The sequence below is a fragment of the Triturus cristatus genome, chromosome 3_2, assembly GCF_964204655.1.
Source record: "Triturus cristatus chromosome 3_2, aTriCri1.1, whole genome shotgun sequence".
In the NCBI taxonomy this organism is placed as follows: Eukaryota; Metazoa; Chordata; class Amphibia; order Caudata; family Salamandridae; genus Triturus; species Triturus cristatus.
Window position 1 is genome coordinate 657,772,009 of NC_140584.1, and position 23,752 is coordinate 657,795,760.

Genomic DNA, 23,752 nt, shown 5'->3' on the forward strand with positions numbered 1-23,752 from the left:
CTCATGTACAGCGCCCCAATACCTTCGGGTCGAGTTCGCGCTATATAAAAGATGCAAAAAAATTTTTTTTTAAATGGTACGAGATGTGGAACGAAACGACACTGAACTGGCGACTTTACGGCAAGCTACAACAGGAAATGTCAGACAGAAAGCAAAGCGGTTGCAATATCCTTCCTCACTAACGGCTGGTAAAAATGAGCTGTTACTCGAACACAAATGATATGGAGAATTTTCAACAAAGCAGAACTTCTATTAGAGTTCCACATGTGCTGGCCAGTACCTGAATACTGCTCCTGCTCTTGGTCGCCATGCTGGAGTTGTTAGCTTGGGGTTGCCTCGGAAACCAAGAGGCGGGTGAGTGACAGCCGGCGAGCCTACCATTGGGCAATGGAAGTCACATGACGACAGACGAAGGCCAGTTATTTTTCATTTTTTGCTTTCAATGGAAATGCGGCCTCTAGGTCTAGGAAAACACGGGAAGTTTCTGAAAGCTAAGGAGGAGCCCAGCAGCTGACAAAGGAAACTAACTTGAGGGCAGACTTTACAGCTGTTCCGTGGTGTGTGGGCGAACCGTTCTTTCTAAATAGAATACGTTTGTAATCGCTAGCTGTGAATAAATGGGCACAGAGTAGTGCACGCATCGCTGAATCTAAACATTCTTTTCCAGGACGCTTTAGTGTGAATGCTGTTATTCACCGCATGCTTCTCAGCAAACACAATATTTACCAGTTTAAAAGTAAACCACTTGTGCCTACATGATGATTGTGATAAAAGTATTTCGGTTTATTGGTGATGCAAACAATCGACGGAAGAGGGGATGTGGTGTATGTGTTATGGCCAGAGCTTGCGACTTTGGAACTGGAGAACCAGATTCGAGTGTCTGCGTCCATACTGTGAATCTAGGCAAATCACGTAATCTCCTTCCTGCCTAACAAATTTTAGGAAAAAAAAGTGTCCTTGTGTAATACCTTCGGGTCGAGTTTGCGCTGTATAATACTGGCCCCCCAAAATAAACGTTATTATTGCCTTGTGTAGTAGTGGTCATTTTATTGAGCTTAAGAGGATGGCATGCATATGTGTCCGGTACATGAGCGGCTTAAACGGCCCTGAAAGTAACAGCCATGGGGAGTGAAAAGCATGTGGAAAAGTGGTAGAAGAGAGTGCAGGACACAGTGACAGGGGCGCTAACTGAAACACGCGGCCGTGCGTCCCCGAAAGTGATCGCGATCGTGATCAAACTTCAAAGCGGCCGTGCGGCCGCCAAAGTGAAAGTAAACGCGTCAAGCGCGCGCGTGCCCGCGCACATGCACTGTATCGCTAGGCTGGCCTGGCAGCACTTTTTGGAGCCCACTCAATAACCATAAGTCTCGCAGAGCATCGCTTACGCGATAGCTCAGGCGAGACCTAAAAACTGCCTTCTAATGCTACTAAAACTTGACAACAAGACAGATTTTAAAACATTTATCTGTCATCAAATACACAATGTTACCAAATGCTTCTCTCACAGTGGTCCCAAATGCACATATACTCACTGTGTGATTCTAGACAAATAACACTATCCCTTGCACTATACCAAAACACATTTCTTCATCTAGAAGAAGTACTACATTTTAGTAAAGAAACATAACATAACTCATTTCACAAATTCATAAACAATGACTGGTTTCTAATTCTACCAAAATATAAAAACTGCACAGTTATCTGTCTGCAAACACATGAAAAACACAAATGCTTATCACAGAATGGTTTCTACATGCACACACACTGTCAATAAGATTGTAGAGTAAAAAAAGTACTCCCTACACTTTAGCATGAGAAAAACATTAGTCTGATTAAAATCAAAATAGTCTACATACATCCCCTCACAATTAAATAACTCATCTTTCAAGTTGTTTTGTGGACTAAGAAGTATATCAGTCACTCACCATATTTTTTTTACAGAATCTCTGCACTGTGCACCTCTCAGCAAAAACAAAGAATGGAAATGTTTCCCTTTCATTTTCCACACATATACATGTAAACATCAAATCACAATCCTTCACACATAAACTCAAAAGCAAACACACATTTCTATTGGTTAAACATTTCAACCCTTTCCAACTGAAATACATTTCAACCCTTCCCCCAATCTGCCTTCTGCCTGTTACCATAGAAACAGGTCATGGAACACTGCACTGAGCACACAGGTCAGAAGTTCCGCACACAATGTTGCTAAACAAGAGAGGAAGTGTGCTTCACTTTTCAACATATCAGCTTATCATATATAATGTTCCTTACAATCTGTTTTTGTTAATTAATAAGAATCATACCTTTAAAAAACAGAAATATACACCCTACCTTTCAGTGTACAAAGTAGCCATACAACCAATGATTTCTTGTCTTTTTTAAAAAAAAAAATCCGTGTATCCGCGCACCCAACGCGGTAGGATGCGCGCACCGTGCGCGCATTTTGCCGTTTTTTTTTTTTTTAGAAGGGGGTCCCAGGGGGTCCTTTTGGGACCCCCTAAGCACCTCTAGAGGGTCAGAGTATTTCTACTCTGCCCCCTTTATATGTTTTACACACTTTTTCCCCTTGCTTCTTCAGCCTCGCTTCTACCGAGGCAGAAAATGGCCGCCAACAGTTCCTGGTTTTGAATGTCTCGACTGCCAATTTGCATTCAGCGCGCGATCGGGAGGGTGCGCGCTCGGTTCGGGGAGGGTGCGCTTACGGTGCGGGTAGGGTCCGCGGATCCTCCCCGGTGTCGTTTTTCGTGATAGTTGCTAATCACGTACAATTTTATTCACCAATTTCCCCTCGGGAATAAACGCACTCCACGGACTTCCTTTTCTTCAGTCCTTTATTTTAAAACGCTGGCAGACCGGTTTCGGCAACAAGCCTTCATCAATGCCTCAAGCGTGTGTAGTCACAATGCCCCCATTTAAATATCTTGGCGCGCTTCCTCATTATTGGAAGAACAGTGTAAGTGATGACGGACCATGAAAACGATAGTTCACGTATCCAAAATGTTCGCCATGTCAGTGTGGACAAAGTCAATGAGCCTCTAAGTGAGTACCTTGCCCATAACTTGTGCTGAACTCACACACCAGCCTGGGGGCAACTGAAGAAAGATCCTCGCCCTGGCGAGCTCCACTTAGTTTCGGGGTGTCATAGCAGGTTCCTGTTAAGTAACCGGAGTCCTTCGCCTTGTAGTAAGTGACGGCTAAGTGCCGGCAATGGCACCTCGTTAGAAAGTGGCGGCGGTTCTGGAAGCTCACATAAAGTTCTGTCACCAAATTCCACTTGCCTCCGAACAACTTGCGAGCGGGTGTCGTTTTTCGTGATAGTGGCTAATCACGTACAATTTTATTCACCAATTTCCCCTCGGGAATAAACGCACTCCACGGACTTCGTATTCTTCAGTCCTTTATTTTAAAACGCTGGCAGACGGGTTTCGGCAACAAGCCTTCATCAATGCCTTTGCAAACTGATCTTCTTACAGCTAAATATCTAAAAACTCGTGACAACCACACCAACCTGGTCATTAGAATTGTTCCAGGCGCGGAAGGTTTCACGTACTTAACGTTCAATGAGGGTGACACAGTCCCCATTGCTTACAAATCTCATCTGTACACTTCGGCTGAGCTGCGATTTTCCACTGTTGAAAAAGTCTTGACAGCAGTTCAGATGGCGATCCTGAAAGAACGAGCGCTATCACAGGGAAAGCGCATGCTGGTGGTAACACCATTTCCAGCTCTCGAAGCAGTCACTAAAGCCAGTGTACCAAATTCTAAGGGTTTGCATCCGAGGTGGATACCTCGGATGCACCCCGAAACTAAGTGGAGCTCGGCAGGGCGAGGATCTTTCTTCAGTTGCCCCCAGGCTGGTGAGTGAGTTCAGCACAAGTTATGGGCAAGGTACTCACTTAGAGGCTCATTGACTTTGTCCACACTGACATGGCGAACATTTTGGATACGTGAACTATCGTTTTCATGGTCCGTCATCACTTACACTGTTCTTCCAATAATGAGGAAGCGCGCCAAGATATTTAAATGGGGGCATTGTGACTACACACGCTTGAGGCATTGATGAAGGCTTGTTGCCGAAACCGGTCTGCCAGCGTTTAAAATAAAGGACTGAAGAATACGAAGTCCGTGGAGTGCGTTTATTCCCGAGGGGAAATTGGTGAATAAAATTTTTTTTTTTTTAAATAACAAAAAAAAATATATATATGTTTACCCAATGTGATCCATTCGCTCGGCGCGCTCAACAGCTGTTGCTCTACGTAGGGGTCGGATCCAGACCCAATTTAGATATACAAAGCAAAAGACGTGGCACTCTGGAACTCGTTTTAAAGCAAAAGTTTAATCCTTATCGCAACCTCCTGTCTTTTGCTTTGTATATATATATATATATATATATATATATATATATATATATATATATATATATATATATATATATAATACAGTAACTGTGGGTAACCTGTAATAATGCCCGGTGCTTTACTCTCAGTATACTGGTATCGTACCAGTCTTAGTAAGTACAATATAGCAAATATAATACTGAGCTTCTTCAGGGCTGTTAGAAACATAGAAAATATGCACATACATAGTTTTCATAAGAGTGCAAAATGATTAGCAACATTTCAATGTATTCTTATTTCATACAATTTTCGATCTAATATTCCAACTAAAAAAAACATCACTTATCCCCTTGTTCTATTAATAATGATGAAAAAGTACATAATAATACATCTAACCTAGGAGACCAACATCAGTTATTGTCAACAATTGAATCTCTCTGTACCTATTCCAATTAATTGTTTACGTTAGTACAAAGCACTCATATTTCATACAATTTTGATCAATTGTCAAACTTAAACACATAAATTACTTCTAGGTCTCATAACAATCCTGTAACAAAATGATTACATGACATCCTACCCCAGAGAATAACAAGCTTTTTTGCCAACTTTATTATCTCTAACAAGAACCTCTTATTAATGAGTTGCTCCAAACTCATAGAAATTGAGTTTCTATGTACCCATTCTTTTGTTATTCAGTGTTACAGTTCCCCCATATTAGACTATGAACATAAATGATGAAAAATTGGAAATATTGTTTTTTTTCATACCTTGTGCATATGTTATTCCCTTGAAATATTTCCCTATAAGTATTGGTATCATGAGTTGTCTTACAGGAATTATTTTTCTTATTGTGGAAATAGCTATCTGTATAGTTGCCTGTAATAGATAATATTATACCTAGCTATAGTACGTATATTTCAACGGGTATGCACCTTGATTAAAATTCGACAAGTGAAATCACACTTGTATGCACGTTTTCAACATGAAATATTTTATACTTCAACAAAACAATGCTTCTCTATATATACTGATTTAACAAATGTACATTTAATAGAGGGTTGGATATAGTGTTTTGTGAGTTTATGACGCAACCCTTTTGGCTCCTAACGGAGTCCCTAAAGGTGTTAGAGCAGAATACAATGAAAGCTTTTTTTTAGAATGTTGAGTTCGCAGTTACAGGGAGACGAATAAAGACATACCATATTTTTTTTGGGAAAATTCTTTTTATTGGCATTTGGTAATATAAACGTACATTTATCATGTTGTGCATAAATGACAGTTACATATACGTAGCAAGGTAGACCGTCGTTGGTATCAAGATTACGTTTACGTCTTGGACGATGTAAAGACATGCCATATTATGCTCTATGCGTGGCGCAGTCATTGGCGGGTACCCAGGCTGGGGAGCACGCAATAGAAGTCAGTGGGGAGAACACATGCTCTCATACATGCCAATAGACCTGATTCAGGTGGGAGACTCCTGATATTTAGGTGGAGCTTTAGCGGCAGTGCGCATGCACTGCTCGCACTGCGAGGCATGCTGTAGTTGAGTATGGGGAGACAAGCTGCCCTCACTCTCTGCCCATATTTTTCATTGGCTTCTGTGTTTATCCTTCGTAAATTCTGTCTTCTGATTGATAATGAGGCTTGTTAGTCCTGCCTTATTATGTCATGTCGTCATTTGTATCCTTCCGTGGCCCCTTTACTTCGAGTGTTACACTGTACCGTAGGAAGCACTATTTTTTCCCACTCCCCCGCCTGCACTCCATTGTCCTTGCCTTCTCGCACCCCCCACCCCCCACTCACGCTGTCCGTGCCTTCTCGCCCCCTGCCCCCACCCGCACTCCTGTTTGCAATGCAAAAGGTCTCGCGTAAATGCGAGTCCTATTGCATTGCAAATGCTTGTTCCCTACCCTTTAGTGACAACTACTTAAAAACAAAAGCCACAGAAGCAGAAAACGAAAGTGAAGTGGCTGGAAGGGAGGGGCCATGCAGCACAGGGGCTGCTGTCCCTGCTACTGCGCAGGAGGAAGTGACTGGAGCCTGGGCATGCCGCACACAACACCAGCGCCGCTGCTCGGCTGCTAGTGGGTCCCTTGTTCCTGCAGGTGCGGCTCGGCCCCTCTGTAACGGCGCCATGGCTGGTATGGGTCGAGGGAGGGCATCTGTAGGGGCAGAGTGAGTGGGATGAACTGTCTGGGTCCTTCGTGCTTAGGCCCCAGAAGGAGTTTAAGGCGACCTGCAGTTGATCCAATTTCAAAGCACATAGGGGGCAAAACAGGGTATGCACAGCGAAGGGTCTTATTAGGTCTCGCCTGAGCCAGCGCTTTAGCGCTGCTCTGGCGAGAGCTATAGAAAATGGGGATTTGGAAGTGCAAACGAGTGCTTTTCAGGCCCCCAACTACAGTGCATGTGCGCCGGGCGCGCGCACCATTTGGCAGCCTGCGTGTACATTTTGCGGGCGCTTTGATGTTCTCAGTGAGCCGCACGGCCACTGCGAACATCAAAGCGCCCGCGAAATGATTACTTTCACTTTAACGTTCGCACCTACTTGGCAGACTGGTTCTCTGTTGCTCTTTCCTCCTCTGCTCTCTCTCCTCAGAGTCCGTCCCTCCCCCTGTTGCAGCAGCTGGCATTACACGGGGGAGGGTGGCTCTTCGTGCCTACCAAAAAACAAGCATTGGCATAGCCAATAGGTCTCGCTTTTGGTACCTTATAAGTATTTAGTTATGCAACTGTTGCATAGTTAAACACTTATAAGGTCCCAAAAGCGAGACCTATTGGCTATGCCAATGCTTGTTTATATCTTTCCAAAGCCGAGGAAGCGCTTGGAGTATCTCTATACGTGAGGGTGCTTGTGGTCTTAAATATGGCTCTGCCTCCAGAATCCACAGTGACTCATTTTACGCCGATGAGACTAGGTTTGATGTTTGCTAGTTCTTGATGTGGTGAACTCCAGGGGTTGTTGATTTACTACTGGACTCGAAGGGCGCTCTCAATGGATGCCGGCAAAGCGCCAAACAGGAGAATACATGTCTGTGATTTTTTAACGTCTTTGATAGTTCAAGTTCAAGAAAACTTTATTTCGGAATAAATCCATAAAAGCACATAAAATCAGTATAAAACATTTGGCAACAATAATAAAATCTTTAAAAATAATGCATCCAAACAGCTAATACATACTAATTACATGCATAAATCAAATCGACATTTTTAGGTATTTTTTCCGTTTGTGCCAGAAAGCCCCCAAGAATTTTGCCACTGCGAAGACAATGTGCGCGGCTGTTTCGCTCTTAAGAATTCTAAAGGCTTGATGGCACCTTACGAAGCCCAGGTTCCTACAGATGGGAATGATCCACTTTCTTCGGAACTCAGTATAGCCTGTGCAAAAAAATATAAAATGCAGCTCAGTTTCCTCACTTGCGCTGCATGCCGGGCAAATACTGGGTGTCGACTGGGACCAGGAGCTAGTGAAAGCACGAATTGGCAAGGACCCGTGCCTCCATTGGAGGTAGAGCTTCCTAATTATTACGGGGTAAACATTATCCAAGGCCGATTCGAAGATGTATGTACTCTTCATAAAAAGGAATTGGTTTGTTAGGGACCCTAGGGATTTGGAGGGTCGGAGTGAAGGAGCCTTAGAATCATGATACACCTTGGTTAGAGCCTTTTTAGAAAGTTTGGGACAAACATTACCAGGATCGTTCCATAGTGCATCTAGTCCTAGGCTCATCAAACTATTCCTTATGAATTTAAGCCAAGGAATGTTCCCCGAATTTGGGAAGCTGAGAACTTCCTGGAGACCCTGTCTATAGTGAATCAATTCAGGCACTGTCCATAATCTGCGCCAGTAGATCACAGGACGAAGTGCCAACTCTTCCTCCAGTGGTCTAATGCCTAGGTCAAGTCGTAAAGGCACTAGCGGTGTGCTCGGTGGAAGAGCTGCTAGACACCTAAGGAATCTGTTCTCCTCCTTTGTCAGGCTGTCCAGGATTTTATGACCCCATAATTCACTCCCATAGGTAACTGCTCCTCTTGCTTGGACTCTATAAATATGAAGAGGAGGGCCTATGGGTTTAAGGGTTGACCTATTCTTCCCCACCATTGCTAGTATTCCACCAATATGTTGCGCCAGCTTCAGCCTTGTTTTCTCCTGGTGTTGACCCCACCCCAGTTCCTCGTTGAGTGTGACACCAAGGTATTCAAATGTGCTCACTCGGTCTAATACATTTTCCCCAATGCGAGGAATGCGGTGAAACCTGGGTGGCGGATTGAAGGCCATAAATTTGGTCTTTGTGGTGTTAATTTCCAATCCATGCTCTCTACAGAAGTCCCCAAAACCATCCAGAACACGCTGGATTCCCATAGGTGACTTGGAGAGAAGGAGGGTATCATCAGCGAACATAATCGCTGGGACCCTCCTTCCCGCCAACTTCGGGACATCCGAATTGGGGACCCCATTAAGGTGGTCAATAACCCCGTTGACAAAGAGGCAGAACAGGGTCGGTGCAAGTACGCACCCCTGCCTAACCCCTCTCTCAACGGGAAACTTGTTTGAGAGTACACCCTGCGCACCGCACCTCACACGGGCATAGGTGTTTGTATGGAGGCGGATGATCATATTCAGGAGATCAGCTGGCACCCCAACTTTCGCCAAGACTTCCCAAAGCTTACCACGCGGAACAAGGTCGAACGCAGCCCTTAGATCTACAAATACAGTATAGAGGCTGCCACCCTCCAGCTGTATTGTTTTCCAATAAATAAGGGACAGCCTAAAGACCTGGTCCACGGTAGAGATCTTCTGGCGAAACCCAGCCTGGAGAGGGCTCAGGACATCCCTCTCCTCAATCCAGTCCAAAAGTCGATCCAGCAGAAGCCTCGCAAAGAGTTTCTGTGGAACGTCTATCAGACTGATCGGTCTATAATTGGCGGGGAGCAAAGGTGAGCCCCTTTTAAAAATGGGCACAATCTCCGCCCCCAGCCAAGTTGGGGGAAGTGCCATCCCATGAATAATTGCGTTGAACAGTATCAGGAAGTAGAATGCCCAAATTCTGCCTTCGTGCCTTAGGAGGTCACCTGGAATCTTATCTAAGCCTGGCGCTTTTCCTAAAGAAAGGCAGGTGATTGCCCTTTCCACTTCCTCCAGCTTAAAGTCTTCCAGCACCATGCAACTATCAGTGGGGTTCACTAAGCTCTCAGGCGGAGTTCCCATTTGGTCTATCCCAACACTGCTATAAAGGGACGAGAAGTGTTTTTCCCAGACTTCAGCTGTAACATTACCATCTATTGCCTTAACAGGTTCAGCAGAACCATGTCTGACTATGTGCCAGAATTTTTTGGAATCTCTGACTTTGAGAGCAGATGTTATTTCTGACCAGTTCTCCCAATCCCAGTCTATTTTCGCAGCTTCAAGACTGGACTTATAGGCCACCCTCTTTGCCCTGATCACAGAGGATGTTTCCTTATTCTTAAGTGCTTGAAGGAGATCTTTCTTTGCCAGCCTACAGCTGGCGTTGAACCAAGAGGCTCTTTCACTCCTCGTTTTCCTGCCCCGAACCACAGGATTCAATACCTCAGCTAGGTTGGCGCAAAAAGTCTGATGGATATCCTCAAGGGAAGAACAGCCCTCCGACGAGGGCAATTGAGGGAGAAGGCTCTCCATTCTTTCCAAAGTTACAGCCACTTGCTCATATATAGCCCTTATACAATTCGGTTTCTCTAATAGTCTATCCCACCTTAGTCTTCGTCTGTTGCTAGACAGAGTGAGGCTAGGGGCAGGTAAACCATTTCCCCGAGTTTCTGGCCTGAGAAAACCATCCGCAGCTAATGAGAGGATTAAGGGGTTATGATCACTATCAGCCCTTTGGGCAATTTTAAAGTCTAATGCCAATTTCCAGTCTTGGAGTCTGATCAGTATGTAATCGATCCAGGACTCCTGCCTTGGTCTATTAAAAGTTGGCTTGGGCGGATTATCCCCCTTAAACCTACCATTGCATGCTCTAAGTAAATTTGCCAATATTAATGTTAGAACTTGCAATAGGAGAGGTGATGCTACCCTGGCTGGCGGACCTGTAATTCTCTGAATTCCCCAGAAATCATCCTCCTCACTGCTGATCCCATCTAGATACGCCGGGAGTGGTTCGAACTGAATATTGAAATCCCCTCCGACCAAGAGTATATCTGGGCCAGTGAGGGAGTCAAGAAAAAGCCCTAAATCCTCCAGTGTCCTTGAGGTGGCTGCAACTCCAACCGGTCTAGAGTATATATTTACCAGTCTCAGACCCGCCCCATTGGGCCAACGCAGGACGACACATAGGATATCCAGAGAGTTAGTTTCTACCACCTCGGCAGTGCAACCTAAATGACATGCAATCCATGTTGATAGGCCACCAGACGGGCGTCCCTTCCCGCCCCATCTAGCTGGAATATCAAAAGTAGCAAAACCAGGGTGGCTAAGATTTTCTCTGGACCACGTCTCTTGGAACATACATATGTCCTGTTTTTTGATAAAGGTTTCCCAATCAGTATTGCCTAACTTATTGGGGAGCCCAGCCACGTTCCATGACAGAATCTCTAAAGCCCTCAAAGTTCTAGTTACAGGCATAAAAGCCTCGTGCGGGGTAATTTCTTCTATCCTCAATAGAGCACAGACCTCCCGCGCACTTTGTGCGTTGCATGAGGGCCCCTGTGGAACTTTGGCCTTTCGTGGGAAGCAGCCACCCACCGCCTCCACCCCGTTCTCCATGTTTGCGGAACAGTAAGATTCGGTAGCTATTTCGTCTGTGGCCGCCAGAGCATGTTCCAGGGGCCCTGAGCGACCCACCAGTGGGGACATAAGTTGCCTGTCAGAGATAGAATGGTGTGGACAGCAAGTCGGCCGTTTGAAAATCAAATCCATACCCTCGTCCTGGCCCCCATGTATGCTATGCCCATAGCCAAAGGAAATACTGAGTCAATCACAGTCATCAACTCCTGATAAAGCCCCAAATCTATTATCAACTTCGAGGGGAGTAAATGGTAGCGTGTAATTCACCCTCCGAGGTCCCATTCTGTGATTTCTAGGTGGAACCGTAGTCCATTCTGCTACTTTTTCATATGCCACGTGACTAGGTACATGCATGTTACAATGTGGAACAAGGGAAGCAGATGGTGCTACGAATGGATGAAAAAGGGCCACAGTTTTTCTTGGAGCCCTGGGATGTACATTATAAGAGACTGTTGATCTTGGGTAGAAATAAGATAATACACGGGGGTTTATAGATCCCCGTGTAGAGCCCAGAGGGTAGTCTAAGATGTATTTGACTGCATTGGGGTCTCTAAAATTAATAATGATTACATCCCCTTCTAGATCTTTGATTCTACGGCCCAACCAAGGAAGTCTCCGCACATGCAGTATCTCTCCATTGATGTTAGGGGGAAGGGGTCTATTTGTCCTAAGCCAGTGCACGATTTTGTTTTTTAGGTTATAATAACCCTCATTTCTGCCCTTATCCAGAGGTGGAACTTCAGTTAACACCACCACATATGGTACCGCCTCTGGGGGCAAATTAACTTGATGGCTACGTGAATCACTTACTATAACTGAGAAGTGATTCTCCCCCTTCTCGTTTGGGGATGTTACTCTGTTAGGGTTTATTATTTCCTTCCTTAGTTCACCATCTACATGTTGGCCATGACTTGGATTAATTGCGGTAAGGGTGGGCTTATCCCTGCACTGAGAATTGGAGCTGCCTATCTCGTTAATCCTAGCGTGCGTGAGAGGTGGATCTGAATCCGTAGGGGGAGACGGGTAATGTGTGGAATCTTTCGGTGTCCCTGGATTTTTTGTGAATAAAGATTCTAAATTCCCCAATCGTGACTCTATATTTTTTAATCTTTCTATGATGGGTAGAGTGAACGATCTAATCAGCTTCTCGATGCTCTCAAGGTGTGATGTCACTGTACATAGTTCAGGTAGGAGCAATGGAGAGCGAGACAAGTCAGGAGGGGGAAGAACCAGGGAGGTGGAGGGTGTTACAGCCAAGTCGCGTGTAATTAAGAGTGGTAATGGAGCCTTTGTCAGTGATGCAATGCTCTCAGTTTGTGTGGGGCCCTTGCCAAAATCAGTGTGATTAATATTGCGAATTGGCAAGTTACCTAACCTCTTTCTTCTCTTGAGCGGGGGGGGCCTTATAACTTTGGACACCTGTACCCTCCCTGCCTTTTTAATAGTGGTCTTAGCCCTCGGTTCAGTTGGAGTAATAACAATATCGATTTCCTTTCCAGAAATAGTAGAAGTATAAGCGGAAGACACATTAGTTAAAACTGGTAAGGAGTTAAAATTACTGGGTATAGGATCAATTGTTCTTAACAGCTCTGGGACGTTATCCATGGCTAGCGCCTCCTGCGTCAAGGTAGAAGGGCTTAGCACAATAAGGGACGAAGTCAGAGGAGATGTACTGTCCAGTAATGTCCTATTTTTCATGCACTCTATGGAACGGCGTCGCTCGGCCCTTCGTTCATCGAGTGTAGTCTCCTTGTCCGTGGGTACTGCCATCTTTTTAAAATAGTCTACCAATGTACCTTTGGTTGGAACACCATGTTTAGCAGGAGAGTTAATAGCTACAATGTCAGCCATGTTAATATTAACAGTATCAAACTGTAGACTCACGGTTCGTAGATGTTGCGAATAGGGATTTACCCCAGTCCGGTCTCCTCGTGACTCTGAGGGCCTCAGAGGGCCCGCTCTTTGCCCGGTCTTCGCCCCGGCTCCCGTCCCGCACGCGTCCCGCTAGCGCGCGAGAACTGTATTGTGATAATATAGAGGAGGGGGGCGGAGATAGGGGAGGAGTCGGGAAGAGGGCCAGGTGCAGCCGGTGTGGAGCGCGCACGGCTCCCTGGTCCTCGCAGTCCCGAATGCGTGGATCTCTATTAGCAGGCTCTCCCCTTCAGCAGGTGAGTTCAGGCAGCGTTATTGCTCCAGGATGCGACGTCCGTTGTGCTGACAAGCCCCAGTATCCAGCAGCAGGGAAACGGTCCTCGAGCGGCACCCGCGAAGCGGGGGCCGCGAGTCGTAATGTACCTTGCAGGGGAGGAGTCGGGAAGAGGGCCAGGTGCAGCCGGTGTGGAGCGCGCACGGCTCCCTGGTCCTCGCAGTCCCGAATGCGTGGATCTCTATTAGCAGGCTCTCCCCTTCAGCAGGTGAGTTCAGGCAGCGTTATTGCTCCAGGATGCGACGTCCGTTGTGCTGACAAGCCCCAGTATCCAGCAGCAGGGAAACGGTCCTCGAGCGGCACCCGCGAAGCGGGGGCCGCGAGTCGTAATGTACCTTGCAGGGGAGGAGTCGGGAAGAGGGCCAGGTGCAGCCGGTGTGGAGCGCGCACGGCTCCCTGGTCCTCGCAGTCCCGAATGCGTGGATCTCTATTAGCAGGCTCTCCCCTTCAGCAGGTGAGTTCAGGCAGCGTTATTGCTCCAGGATGCGACGTCCGTTGTGCTGACAAGCCCCAGTATCCAGCAGCAGGGAAACGGTCCTCGAGCGGCACCCGCGAAGCGGGGGCCGCGAGTCGTAATGTACCTTGCAGGGGAGGAGTCGGGAAGAGGGCCAGGTGCAGCCGGTGTGGAGCGCGCACGGCTCCCTGGTCCTCGCAGTCCCGAATGCGTGGATCTCTATTAGCAGGCTCTCCCCTTCAGCAGGTGAGTTCAGGCAGCGTTATTGCTCCAGGATGCGACGTCCGTTGTGCTGACAAGCCCCAGTATCCAGCAGCAGGGAAACGGTCCTCGAGCGGCACCCGCGAAGCGGGGGCCGCGAGTCGTAATGTACCTTGCAGGGGAGGAGTCGGGAAGAGGGCCAGGTGCAGCCGGTGTGGAGCGCGCACGGCTCCCTGGTCCTCGCAGTCCCGAATGCGTGGATCTCTATTAGCAGGCTCTCCCCTTCAGCAGGTGAGTTCAGGCAGCGTTATTGCTCCAGGATGCGACGTCCGTTGTGCTGACAAGCCCCAGTATCCAGCAGCAGGGAAACGGTCCTCGAGCGGCACCCGCGAAGCGGGGGCCGCGAGTCGTAATGTACCTTGCAGGGGAGGAGTCGGGAAGAGGGCCAGGTGCAGCCGGTGTGGAGCGCGCACGGCTCCCTGGTCCTCGCAGTCCCGAATGCGTGGATCTCTATTAGCAGGCTCTCCCCTTCAGCAGGTGAGTTCAGGCAGCGTTATTGCTCCAGGATGCGACGTCCGTTGTGCTGACAAGCCCCAGTATCCAGCAGCAGGGAAACGGTCCTCGAGCGGCACCCGCGAAGCGGGGGCCGCGAGTCGTAATGTACCTTGCAGGGGAGGAGTCGGGAAGAGGGCCAGGTGCAGCCGGTGTGGAGCGCGCACGGCTCCCTGGTCCTCGCAGTCCCGAATGCGTGGATCTCTATTAGCAGGCTCTCCCCTTCAGCAGGTGAGTTCAGGCAGCGTTATTGCTCCAGGATGCGACGTCCGTTGTGCTGACAAGCCCCAGTATCCAGCAGCAGGGAAACGGTCCTCGAGCGGCTCCCGCGAAGCGGGGGCCGCGAGTCGTAATGTACCTTGCAGGGGAGGAGTCGGGAAGAGGGCCAGGTGCAGCCGGTGTGGAGCGCACACGGCTCCCTGGTCCTCGCAGTCCCGAATGCGTGGATCTCTATTAGCAGGCTCTCCCCTTCAGCAGGTGAGTTCAGGCAGCGTTATTGCTCCAGGATGCGACGTCCGTTGTGCTGACAAGCCCCAGTATCCAGCAGCAGGGAAACGGTCCTCGAGCGGCACCCGCGAAGCGGGGGCCGCGAGTCGTAATGTACCTTGCAGGGGAGGAGTCGGGAAGAGGGCCAGGTGCAGCCGGTGTGGAGCGCGCACGGCTCCCTGGTCCTCGCAGTCCCGAATGCGTGGATCTCTATTAGCAGGCTCTCCCCTTCAGCAGGTGAGTTCAGGCAGCGTTATTGCTCCAGGATGCGACGTCCGTTGTGCTGACAAGCCCCAGTATCCAGCAGCAGGGAAACGGTCCTCGAGCGGCACCCGCGAAGCGGGGGCCGCGAGTCGTAATGTACCTTGCAGGGGAGGAGTCGGGAAGAGGGCCAGGTGCAGCCGGTGTGGAGCGCGCACGGCTCCCTGGTCCTCGCAGTCCCGAATGCGTGGATCTCTATTAGCATGCTCTCCCCTTCAGCAGGTGAGTTCAGGCAGCGTTATTGCTCCAGGATGCGACGTCCGTTGTGCTGACAAGCCCCAGTATCCAGCAGCAGGGAAACGGTCCTCGAGCGGCTCCCGCGAAGCGGGGGCCGCGAGTCGTAATGTACCTTGCAGGGGAGGAGTCGGGAAGAGGGCCAGGTGCAGCCGGTGTGGAGCGCGCACGGCTCCCTGGTCCTCGCAGTCCCGAATGCGTGGATCTCTATTAGCAGGCTCTCCCCTTCAGCAGGTGAGTTCAGGCAGCGTTATTGCTCCAGGATGCGACGTCCGTTGTGCTGACAAGCCCCAGTATCCAGCAGCAGGGAAACGGTCCTCGAGCGGCTCCCGCGAAGCGGGGGCCGCGAGTCGTAATGTACCTTGCAGGGGAGGAGTCGGGAAGAGGGCCAGGTGCAGCCGGTGTGGAGCGCGCACGGCTCCCTGGTCCTCGCAGTCCCGAATGCGTGGATCTCTATTAGCAGGCTCTCCCCTTCAGCAGGTGAGTTCAGGCAGCGTTATTGCTCCAGGATGCGACGTCCGTTGTGCTGACAAGCCCCAGTATCCAGCAGCAGGGAAACGGTCCTCGAGCGGCTCCCGCGAAGCGGGGGCCGCGAGTCGTAATGTACCTTGCAGGGGAGGAGTCGGGAAGAGGGCCAGGTGCAGCCGGTGTGGAGCGCGCACGGCTCCCTGGTCCTCGCAGTCCCGAATGCGTGGATCTCTATTAGCAGGCTCTCCCCTTCAGCAGGTGAGTTCAGGCAGCGTTATTGCTCCAGGATGCGACGTCCGTTGTGCTGACAAGCCCCAGTATCCAGCAGCAGGGAAACGGTCCTCGAGCGGCACTTTGATAGACTTTTCGCAGCTAATATTGAAACTTTAGGCACTACCAACCTCCTTTTGAAGGCATCTTGGTCTGTAGATTCTGACACTGGCTGCTACTTTTTCTGTAGGCTCATTTTTTCCCGACCTCTCTCTCTCCCGTCCTCGCACTTACTCCTGTGTTTCACTTTTGGCACATGCCTACTATGTCGCTCCTTTCACACCCCTAAACAGCAGGTGAGTGCGCCAGCCACTCCCTGCCTCAAAGTTCATCGCAAGGAGAGACACAAAAGTAGATCTGAGAGAGAGAGTTCAGCGAGGGAGGAAGAAAGTTGACTGTGACCACAGGGACATTCTTCAAACTGTCTCAGCAATTGCAACTGGCAGTACTGGTGACTGACAGAACATTCGTGTATAGCTCACGCTGCAAACCGAATCGTTTCTAGGCGCTACCTGAGTCTAGCAGATAAGGGAACTGAGACCCAGGACGGTGAGGTGACATGAGCATCAACTAGGGGTCGTGCTCCTGAGACACCTGTCCTGATGCAAGCTGAGGTCATCAGTGCCAAGACGTCTGTTCCCTTAAGGTATCTATCCATCCTCTCTAATTGTAGCAGCTGATCTTATGGTCAATGCCCCACTGGTTTTACTTGTTGTTGATGTAGGATGAAGTAGAGTGCAAGTATTCTGATGGATTACCTTGGCTAGAGATGTGTTGAAACACATTGTGAAATGATCGATTGATTTTTTTTAATGTATTGTAATGAATCAAGAAACCATTTTGCATTTTTATCATGTTCTACATATATATATTTTTTTAAAGGTTAGAATGAAAAGGCAAAGCAATGTTAAAGTCTAGTGTATGTGAAGCATGCAACATTATTTGTGTAGGCAAAAGTAGAAGCTCAGTATGTTGCCCCTTAAGCTATAGATAATCTATAGATACATTCTATAAAGAAATAAGTTATATTGTTAGATAAACTTTGAGATAAGCGTTGCTGTCTTTTAATGGTTGACTCTGATAATGCCTCCTTCCTTTTTTGTGGGGCTTCCAGTTGAAGAGGTGTGCTGGCAGTAAGCATGATCTGAGGTGGGCGCTAATTGTGATGGCATCCTGTTCTTGGTTGCGGCATTTTGGGCTTACGTGCTGGTATGTAAAGTGTGGAGGTGATAATCATTACATTTTAATCCACACTAACAAGATCTTCAATCGTTGGGTACATCAAACGCTCTCTATTCTAGTTAATGATATCTGTCCACTTGGGTAACATAGCTTTAAAACATTGCCAAAGCCAATAGTTATGGCTAAACACTTATAAGGACCCAAAGAAGAGACTTATTGCCTATGCCAATGCTTGTTGAGTTCCTTCCTGCTGCAAGGTAACGCAAGGCAGCGAAATGCGCTGAATTGTGTTACTTTGGATTTGCCAAATCACCCAGAGCCTCGCAAGTTAAGGGCTTGAATTGCCTGCCGTGAATCAAGGGCAACACAAGCCCTTAGTAAATAAATGTGACCCCTAAATGTTAGCCACTGTAGTTCACTTACTATTGATTATATATCAAGAGCAATCTGTCAGTTAATACAAACACCACATTTAAAACTACAACTTTATTTAACAAAAATATCCATACAAGTGCATTTCAACAGAAAACATTAAACACCCTAGAACGTCTGGGAACCTACTGTTAGGTACAGTAACCATGGAAGCCAGAAAGCCGGAAGTGCGTAACGCGCTTTTACGTAGGGTGGGAGTCGGTTGTCTTCATTGATCTGCAGGCGGCAGGCTAAAGCGTTTCACGTTCCCTTACCATCATGGCAGAGGGCCAACGGGAAGTACGTGTCCGCATTCCAAGAGTTCCACCGAGTCAGACTCCCCGCAGTTTCGTCCTGCACTTGTTTCCTGCTGAGTTCGCAGCTGCCAATTAAGGCGGCTAACCACCTCTCCCTTTACCAAGATGGCGGCCTTTAAGCGGCGCTCACTGGTACTGTGTCTGAACCTCTGTAGCGCTGTGTTCCTCCTTTTGGTGTTCTACTCTACTCTGTCCTTGCCCGGAGTTTCAGCACAGCTCAACCCAGACTCCCCGGAGGCTTGGCAAAATGCGAAATCCGCGGCTGTAGCCATAGATAGGCGGTAAGAGAAAGTATTTTTTTTGCAAAGAGGGACATATATTATGCAATTACTCTGAAGAACATGGGAGGGGGTAGCAGGCGAATTGAAACAGTGCCATTTACAGATTACAGGCTTCGATCTCAGTTAGATAACTCAGAGGGTTGAGAGTCTACTGCAGTGATCAGCGTGTAGCAGACCTGCAGGTCACAAGTGCCAATGCCTTAGGGTAAACTTGGGTTAATGGGGCAATAGTGAACAACACAATATACTATTCGTTTGTACTCTGACGTTTTTAAAGTTATTACTATTTACAATTTAAGGCGCATAGAAACACAGACGTTTTTTCCACTATTACATGCTTTATGACCTAATCGAAACCAGGGCTAACATGCATGTCTGTAAATTCTAAAGCTGCTTTAGAATTATTATTTTTTTGGGTGGGGGGAAAAAAGGCTTATTCACTTTCAAATTTCAGTTATGCGCCTTTACTGACTGACAAACAATTGAAAGTAAACAATCTTCTACCACGCCGTCCCTTATAGCTCCCTATCGCGCCCTCTTTGTGCTTCTCCGGTCCAGCATTGAAATGAGAACCATACAAGCTATGTATTGTATTGTAATTGCATTTATATAGTGCTTACTACCCCGACAAGGCGTTGAAGCGCTTTTTCAGTGAGTAGCACACTACTACGGAACACATAAAGGATTAGTGGTGAATTAGTATAGTGAAATATGAAAGTAATTTGAGTGGTGGATATTAGTCAGTTATTTGCATAGAGGAGGGATAGAAGAGGGAAAAAGGTTTACATTTATATAGCGCTTGCTACCCACGATGGGGTGTTGAAGCGCTTTATTTTTCAAGTAGCACGCTACTCCGGAAACCATAACGGATTAGTGGTGAATTAGTATAGTGAAATGTGAAAGTAATTTAAATGGTGGATATTAGTCAGTTATTTGGATTGAGAGGGATAGCGGAGGGATAGAAGAGGGAAAAAGGTTTGCATTTATATAGCGCTTGTTACCCCTGAAGTAGTAATATGGCATGAATTACCAATCCCAGTATTTATAATACCATTGTGTAGTCCACTATAGGGCAATAAAGATTAACTGGGAATCTATTGGTGGTCCGCGATATTTGTTTGGATGCCATGAGAGGAGCCTGTGAACAAGGGCTTTGACAGTCGGAAACGCGTTAGGCAGATAACATCGCCATTGTAACCGCAGGCTGCCAAAAGAAGGGAGTAACTTGCTGATGAAGTGCGGCTTCCTCCGAGGACACAATAGATTTTCATGTTTACGTCCGTCCAGCTGTGCAGCCTGCACCACCGCGTCAAAGACAAAGCGGGTCCATGACCTGGATTATCCATGTTGTGTACAAAACAGCAAATCCTCATAATAGAACTGTGCAAATTACGCCGGCGGCCAACTGGAGGGTAACAAATATATTTTCCTTGACTCTTGGCATCACAAACACCCACTGGGGGAGAAAGGAATATGGCATTAACTACCAGTTCAGTTCAGAGTATGCTTTATTCGAATTTCATTCATAAAAGCAGAATACAATTACAGTAATCAATTACATACAATAAATTAAAAAAGGATTAAATTTCAATCAAGGGATCGATACAAAACATACATCAACAAATTCTGACTTAATGACGACCCTAAGTGAAACATTATGGTCTATTGACAATGGATGTTGTTTGTTTGCTTCAACAAATTTCTGACTTAATAAAAAACCCTAGGTAAAACATTCCGTTCTATTAACAGTGGATGTTGTTTGTTTAAAAACAGGAAAAAAAGTAAAGTAGGAATAAGTTTAAAAACAAAGTACGAGGAATAAAATACAGAAAAATAGCATGGGAGAGAATAGTCAAAGGACTAGCAGTCTCTCCTTAATCAAGAGAATAGTCAAACGACTAGCAGTCTCTGTCTAATCGTCCACGCCCATCCTAAATATTTTGCAGTGGCTACAGAAATCCAGGTCAATGTACTGGTGCATATGATGCGCAGAGCTACAGTACTGCTAGTTGTTCCTAGATTTTTACACATCAGAGACAGCCAGATACGCCTTGGTGCCGCATAGAGTTTGCAAGCAAATAAAAAATGTCCGATAGTTTCTTTATTAGTACCACAAACAGGACAGGCATCACAGGATCCAACTTCCCACTTGGATGTCAGAGATTTGAGGGGAAGTGCACCTGCTCTCAGTTGAAAAAGGAGCTTCCTATCTCTGGGTCTTGTTATAATGTCCCAATATGGTTCTAGATAGGGATACTTCTTGGCCTCTAGGAACTCTCCGGTCATGGTGCCAGCACTGGTGCTGCTCCAATGCCGGCGGGCGACCATCTCCCAGTAAATAATCTTTAGAGTACTTTTAAATGGAAAAGTAGAACTCACCGGATCATCCCAGAGTGAGCTCAAACCGAGCTCAGACAGGGACATCCTAAGCGATTTTAACCATCCAATTTTGTGATGAACATCGGTTCTTATGATGTCTAAAAAACCTTCGGCATAGTGAAAAAGCGCAGGAGTTGTCCATAACCTGCGCCAATACAAAATCGGACGAAGTTGAGCCAAATCTAAGATGGCTCTTCTGCCCAAATCATACTTAAGGGGCAACAATGGAGTGCTTTTGGGGACGCCTGTTATGGCCCTAAAAAATTTGTTCTCTGAGGATTGAAGAGCAGCCATCTTCTTGAAACCCCACAGCTCGGCGCCATAAAGTACAGATCCTAGAGCTTTTGCTTCGTACACCTGTAGAACTGGTTTTACAGGTTTAGTCAGGGATTTTCTATGCTCTGTGCAGATAGCACCGGCCAGTTGCCTGTGTTTAATTGTGGCGATTTCAATATGATGCCGCCAGCTCTTCGCACTAGATATATGCATGCCCAAATAAGTAAAGGTGTTCACTACCTCTAGCAGTCGATCATTTAAAATGATTTTTGATTTAAAACTGCGATGGGGGTTAAAAATCATAAGCTTTGTTTTGGCGGTGTTTACCTCTAGGCCATACTCACCACAAAATTTATCAAAGATAGACAAAGCACACTGCAATCCACTAGGGGTTTTAGATAGGATGAGCGTGTCATCAGCAAACATTAAAATAGGGATTTTAATCCCAGCTAAAAAGGGAGCATCCACTTGTGCAGAAGTCATGCGTGCTACGACATCATTAATGTATAGTGTAAAAAGAACTGGAGCCATCGAACAACCCTGCCGGACTCCCCTCTCGACAGGGAAGTCCGAGGTTACCGAACCTAATCCCCCCCCACTGGATTCTGGCATAATTAGATTCGTGAAGCCTCATTATCATGGATAATAAATCACTAGGAAGACCCTGCTTCTGGAGGACCGTCCATAACTTAGATCGGGGGACAAGGTCAAAGGCGGCCCGCAGATCGACAAAGGCCGCATACAAGCTTCCTTTACCGAGCACAACCGTCCTCCATTGTAGCAAGGTAAAACGAAAGACCTGGTCCACCGTACTTGTGGATCGTCGAAAGCCAGCCTGGAATGTCGAAAGGGCATTGGTCTCTTCCGCCCAATCCAGGAGCCTATTAACGATCACACGTCCCACAACCTTTTGAATGGTATCTATGAGGCCTATAGTTACCCGGCAGGGATCGATCACCCTTCTTAAACACAGGGATGATTACTGCACCCTGCCAGGATTTTGGAACTGCTGCACCCAGAGCAATAGCATTGATAAGGTGATGGATATACAGACACCAGCGCTCTTTGTCATTTACAAATAGATCAGCTGGCACTCCATCAAGAACGGGGGCACGTCCACAAGCAACTGTGTTAAGGGCCATCATAATTTCACCAAGACCAAAGAGGTTTACTTTTGGGAGATCTACACTAATTTCCTCGGGCGGGTTAGCATTATTTGGTGCAGCATACTGATTTTTAATTTTTTTTATCCATTCTGCTTCTGGGACATTGTTATGAGGGGACTCGGGGAAACCTGATTTACCCCATCTAACAATGTGCCAGAACAACCGGGAATCCCTTCTATCACTAGCTGCCTTTAGCTCGGTCCAGTGATGTTCGTCCCAAGCTTTTTTTAGCCTTAAGTATACTATTTCTATAATTCTTTCTGGCAACTTGGATTAAAGCTATTTGCCCCCCCTTAATAGCTTTACCCAGTGCAAATCGTGTTTCCCTACATTCTTCGTTATACCACTTAGCAGGCTTTGGGGCTCTGTCACCTTTATTTTTCACAGGTTTAAGGAAATATTACTTGATTGTGCAAAAAAGGGAATTATGTAGTCCTTCTACCTTGTCAGAGCCAGTGCTAAGTGTATTACAGTGCTCTATGGCTAATATTGCTGTGTCAACATGGCTATTGATATTAGCAATAGCCTGATGGTTGATTGCTACCATTTCCCATCTTAATCTCCGCATATCATTGGTGGAAACAGTCCGGGGAGGGGCGGACACAGAAGAACCTGTGGACGAGTTGGTATGAGACCACCATTTATGAGTTGAGCACAAGGGGTTGTGATCACTTTCGATCGTCCCTACAACCTTCATATCACATATCAATGGCCATAATTTTAGACTGCATAACACATAATCAATTCTACTGTTATATCGGCCATTGTCAAATGTACTTGTCCCATTCCTGTCTCCACTAGTCCTACCGTTTAGGGCTCTTAGTCCCTTTTCATAGCATAGGGCATTTAGACCGATAACGTCGGCAGTCCAGCGCACAATGGGAGGGAGCTCTAATTTAGGGACACCCTAAACTGATTTTTAGTGTCCACAACCTTAATGGCCAACTTTAGAGATTGGCGAGCCCATATTGTTAGGCCCCCCCATGGGTCTACCCCTAGGTCCTTTTAACGCAGGGACAAAATAATTCAGATATCCCTGCGCAAAACGGGGTTCACAAGACCAAGTCTCCTGGAATATGCATAGGTCAAATTTATTAACAAAACACATCCACTCCACAGATTCCAGTTTGGAAGTCAACCCTGCAATATTCCATGAGAATAGATTCCCCGTTAAATCCTGAATGTTAGCCAGGTCGTTAACAGATGTTAGAGGATCAGGGACAATAAGTTGATTGGAACAATGCTCTACGCCTACTGCCAGTGGTACATTCCTTGACTCATTGGAAAGAATAAATGGGTCAGTCAGTGGCTCATCAGATGACACTGTCGTGGCCTTATAGTTATTGAGTCAATCTACGTCCTCCAGGTTTTCTAAAACCTCATATCGATTTCTCAACTGAATCGGAGGAGTAGGTTGAATATGAGGTGAAACCCCCAAATTAGAGGTAAAGACTGGCCTGGTTCTTGGGAAAAAATAGGTTAATTCCCACGTGGTA

The 23,752-nt window shown here is 46.9% G+C and overlaps 1 protein-coding gene across 1 annotated transcript in view; it reads left to right on the forward strand.

Moving 5' to 3' along the window:
- The first annotated feature begins 18,031 nt into the window (after positions 1–18,031).
- Positions 18,032–23,752, forward strand: part of POFUT2 (protein O-fucosyltransferase 2) — a 133,162-nt gene continuing 127,441 nt past the window's right edge. Inside the window, exon 1 of the mRNA XM_085648615.1 lies at positions 18,032–18,435. Coding sequence (XP_085504741.1) covers positions 18,260–18,435 — 176 coding nt within the window. The 5' untranslated portion in view covers positions 18,032–18,259. The remainder of the gene's footprint in view (positions 18,436–23,752) is intronic.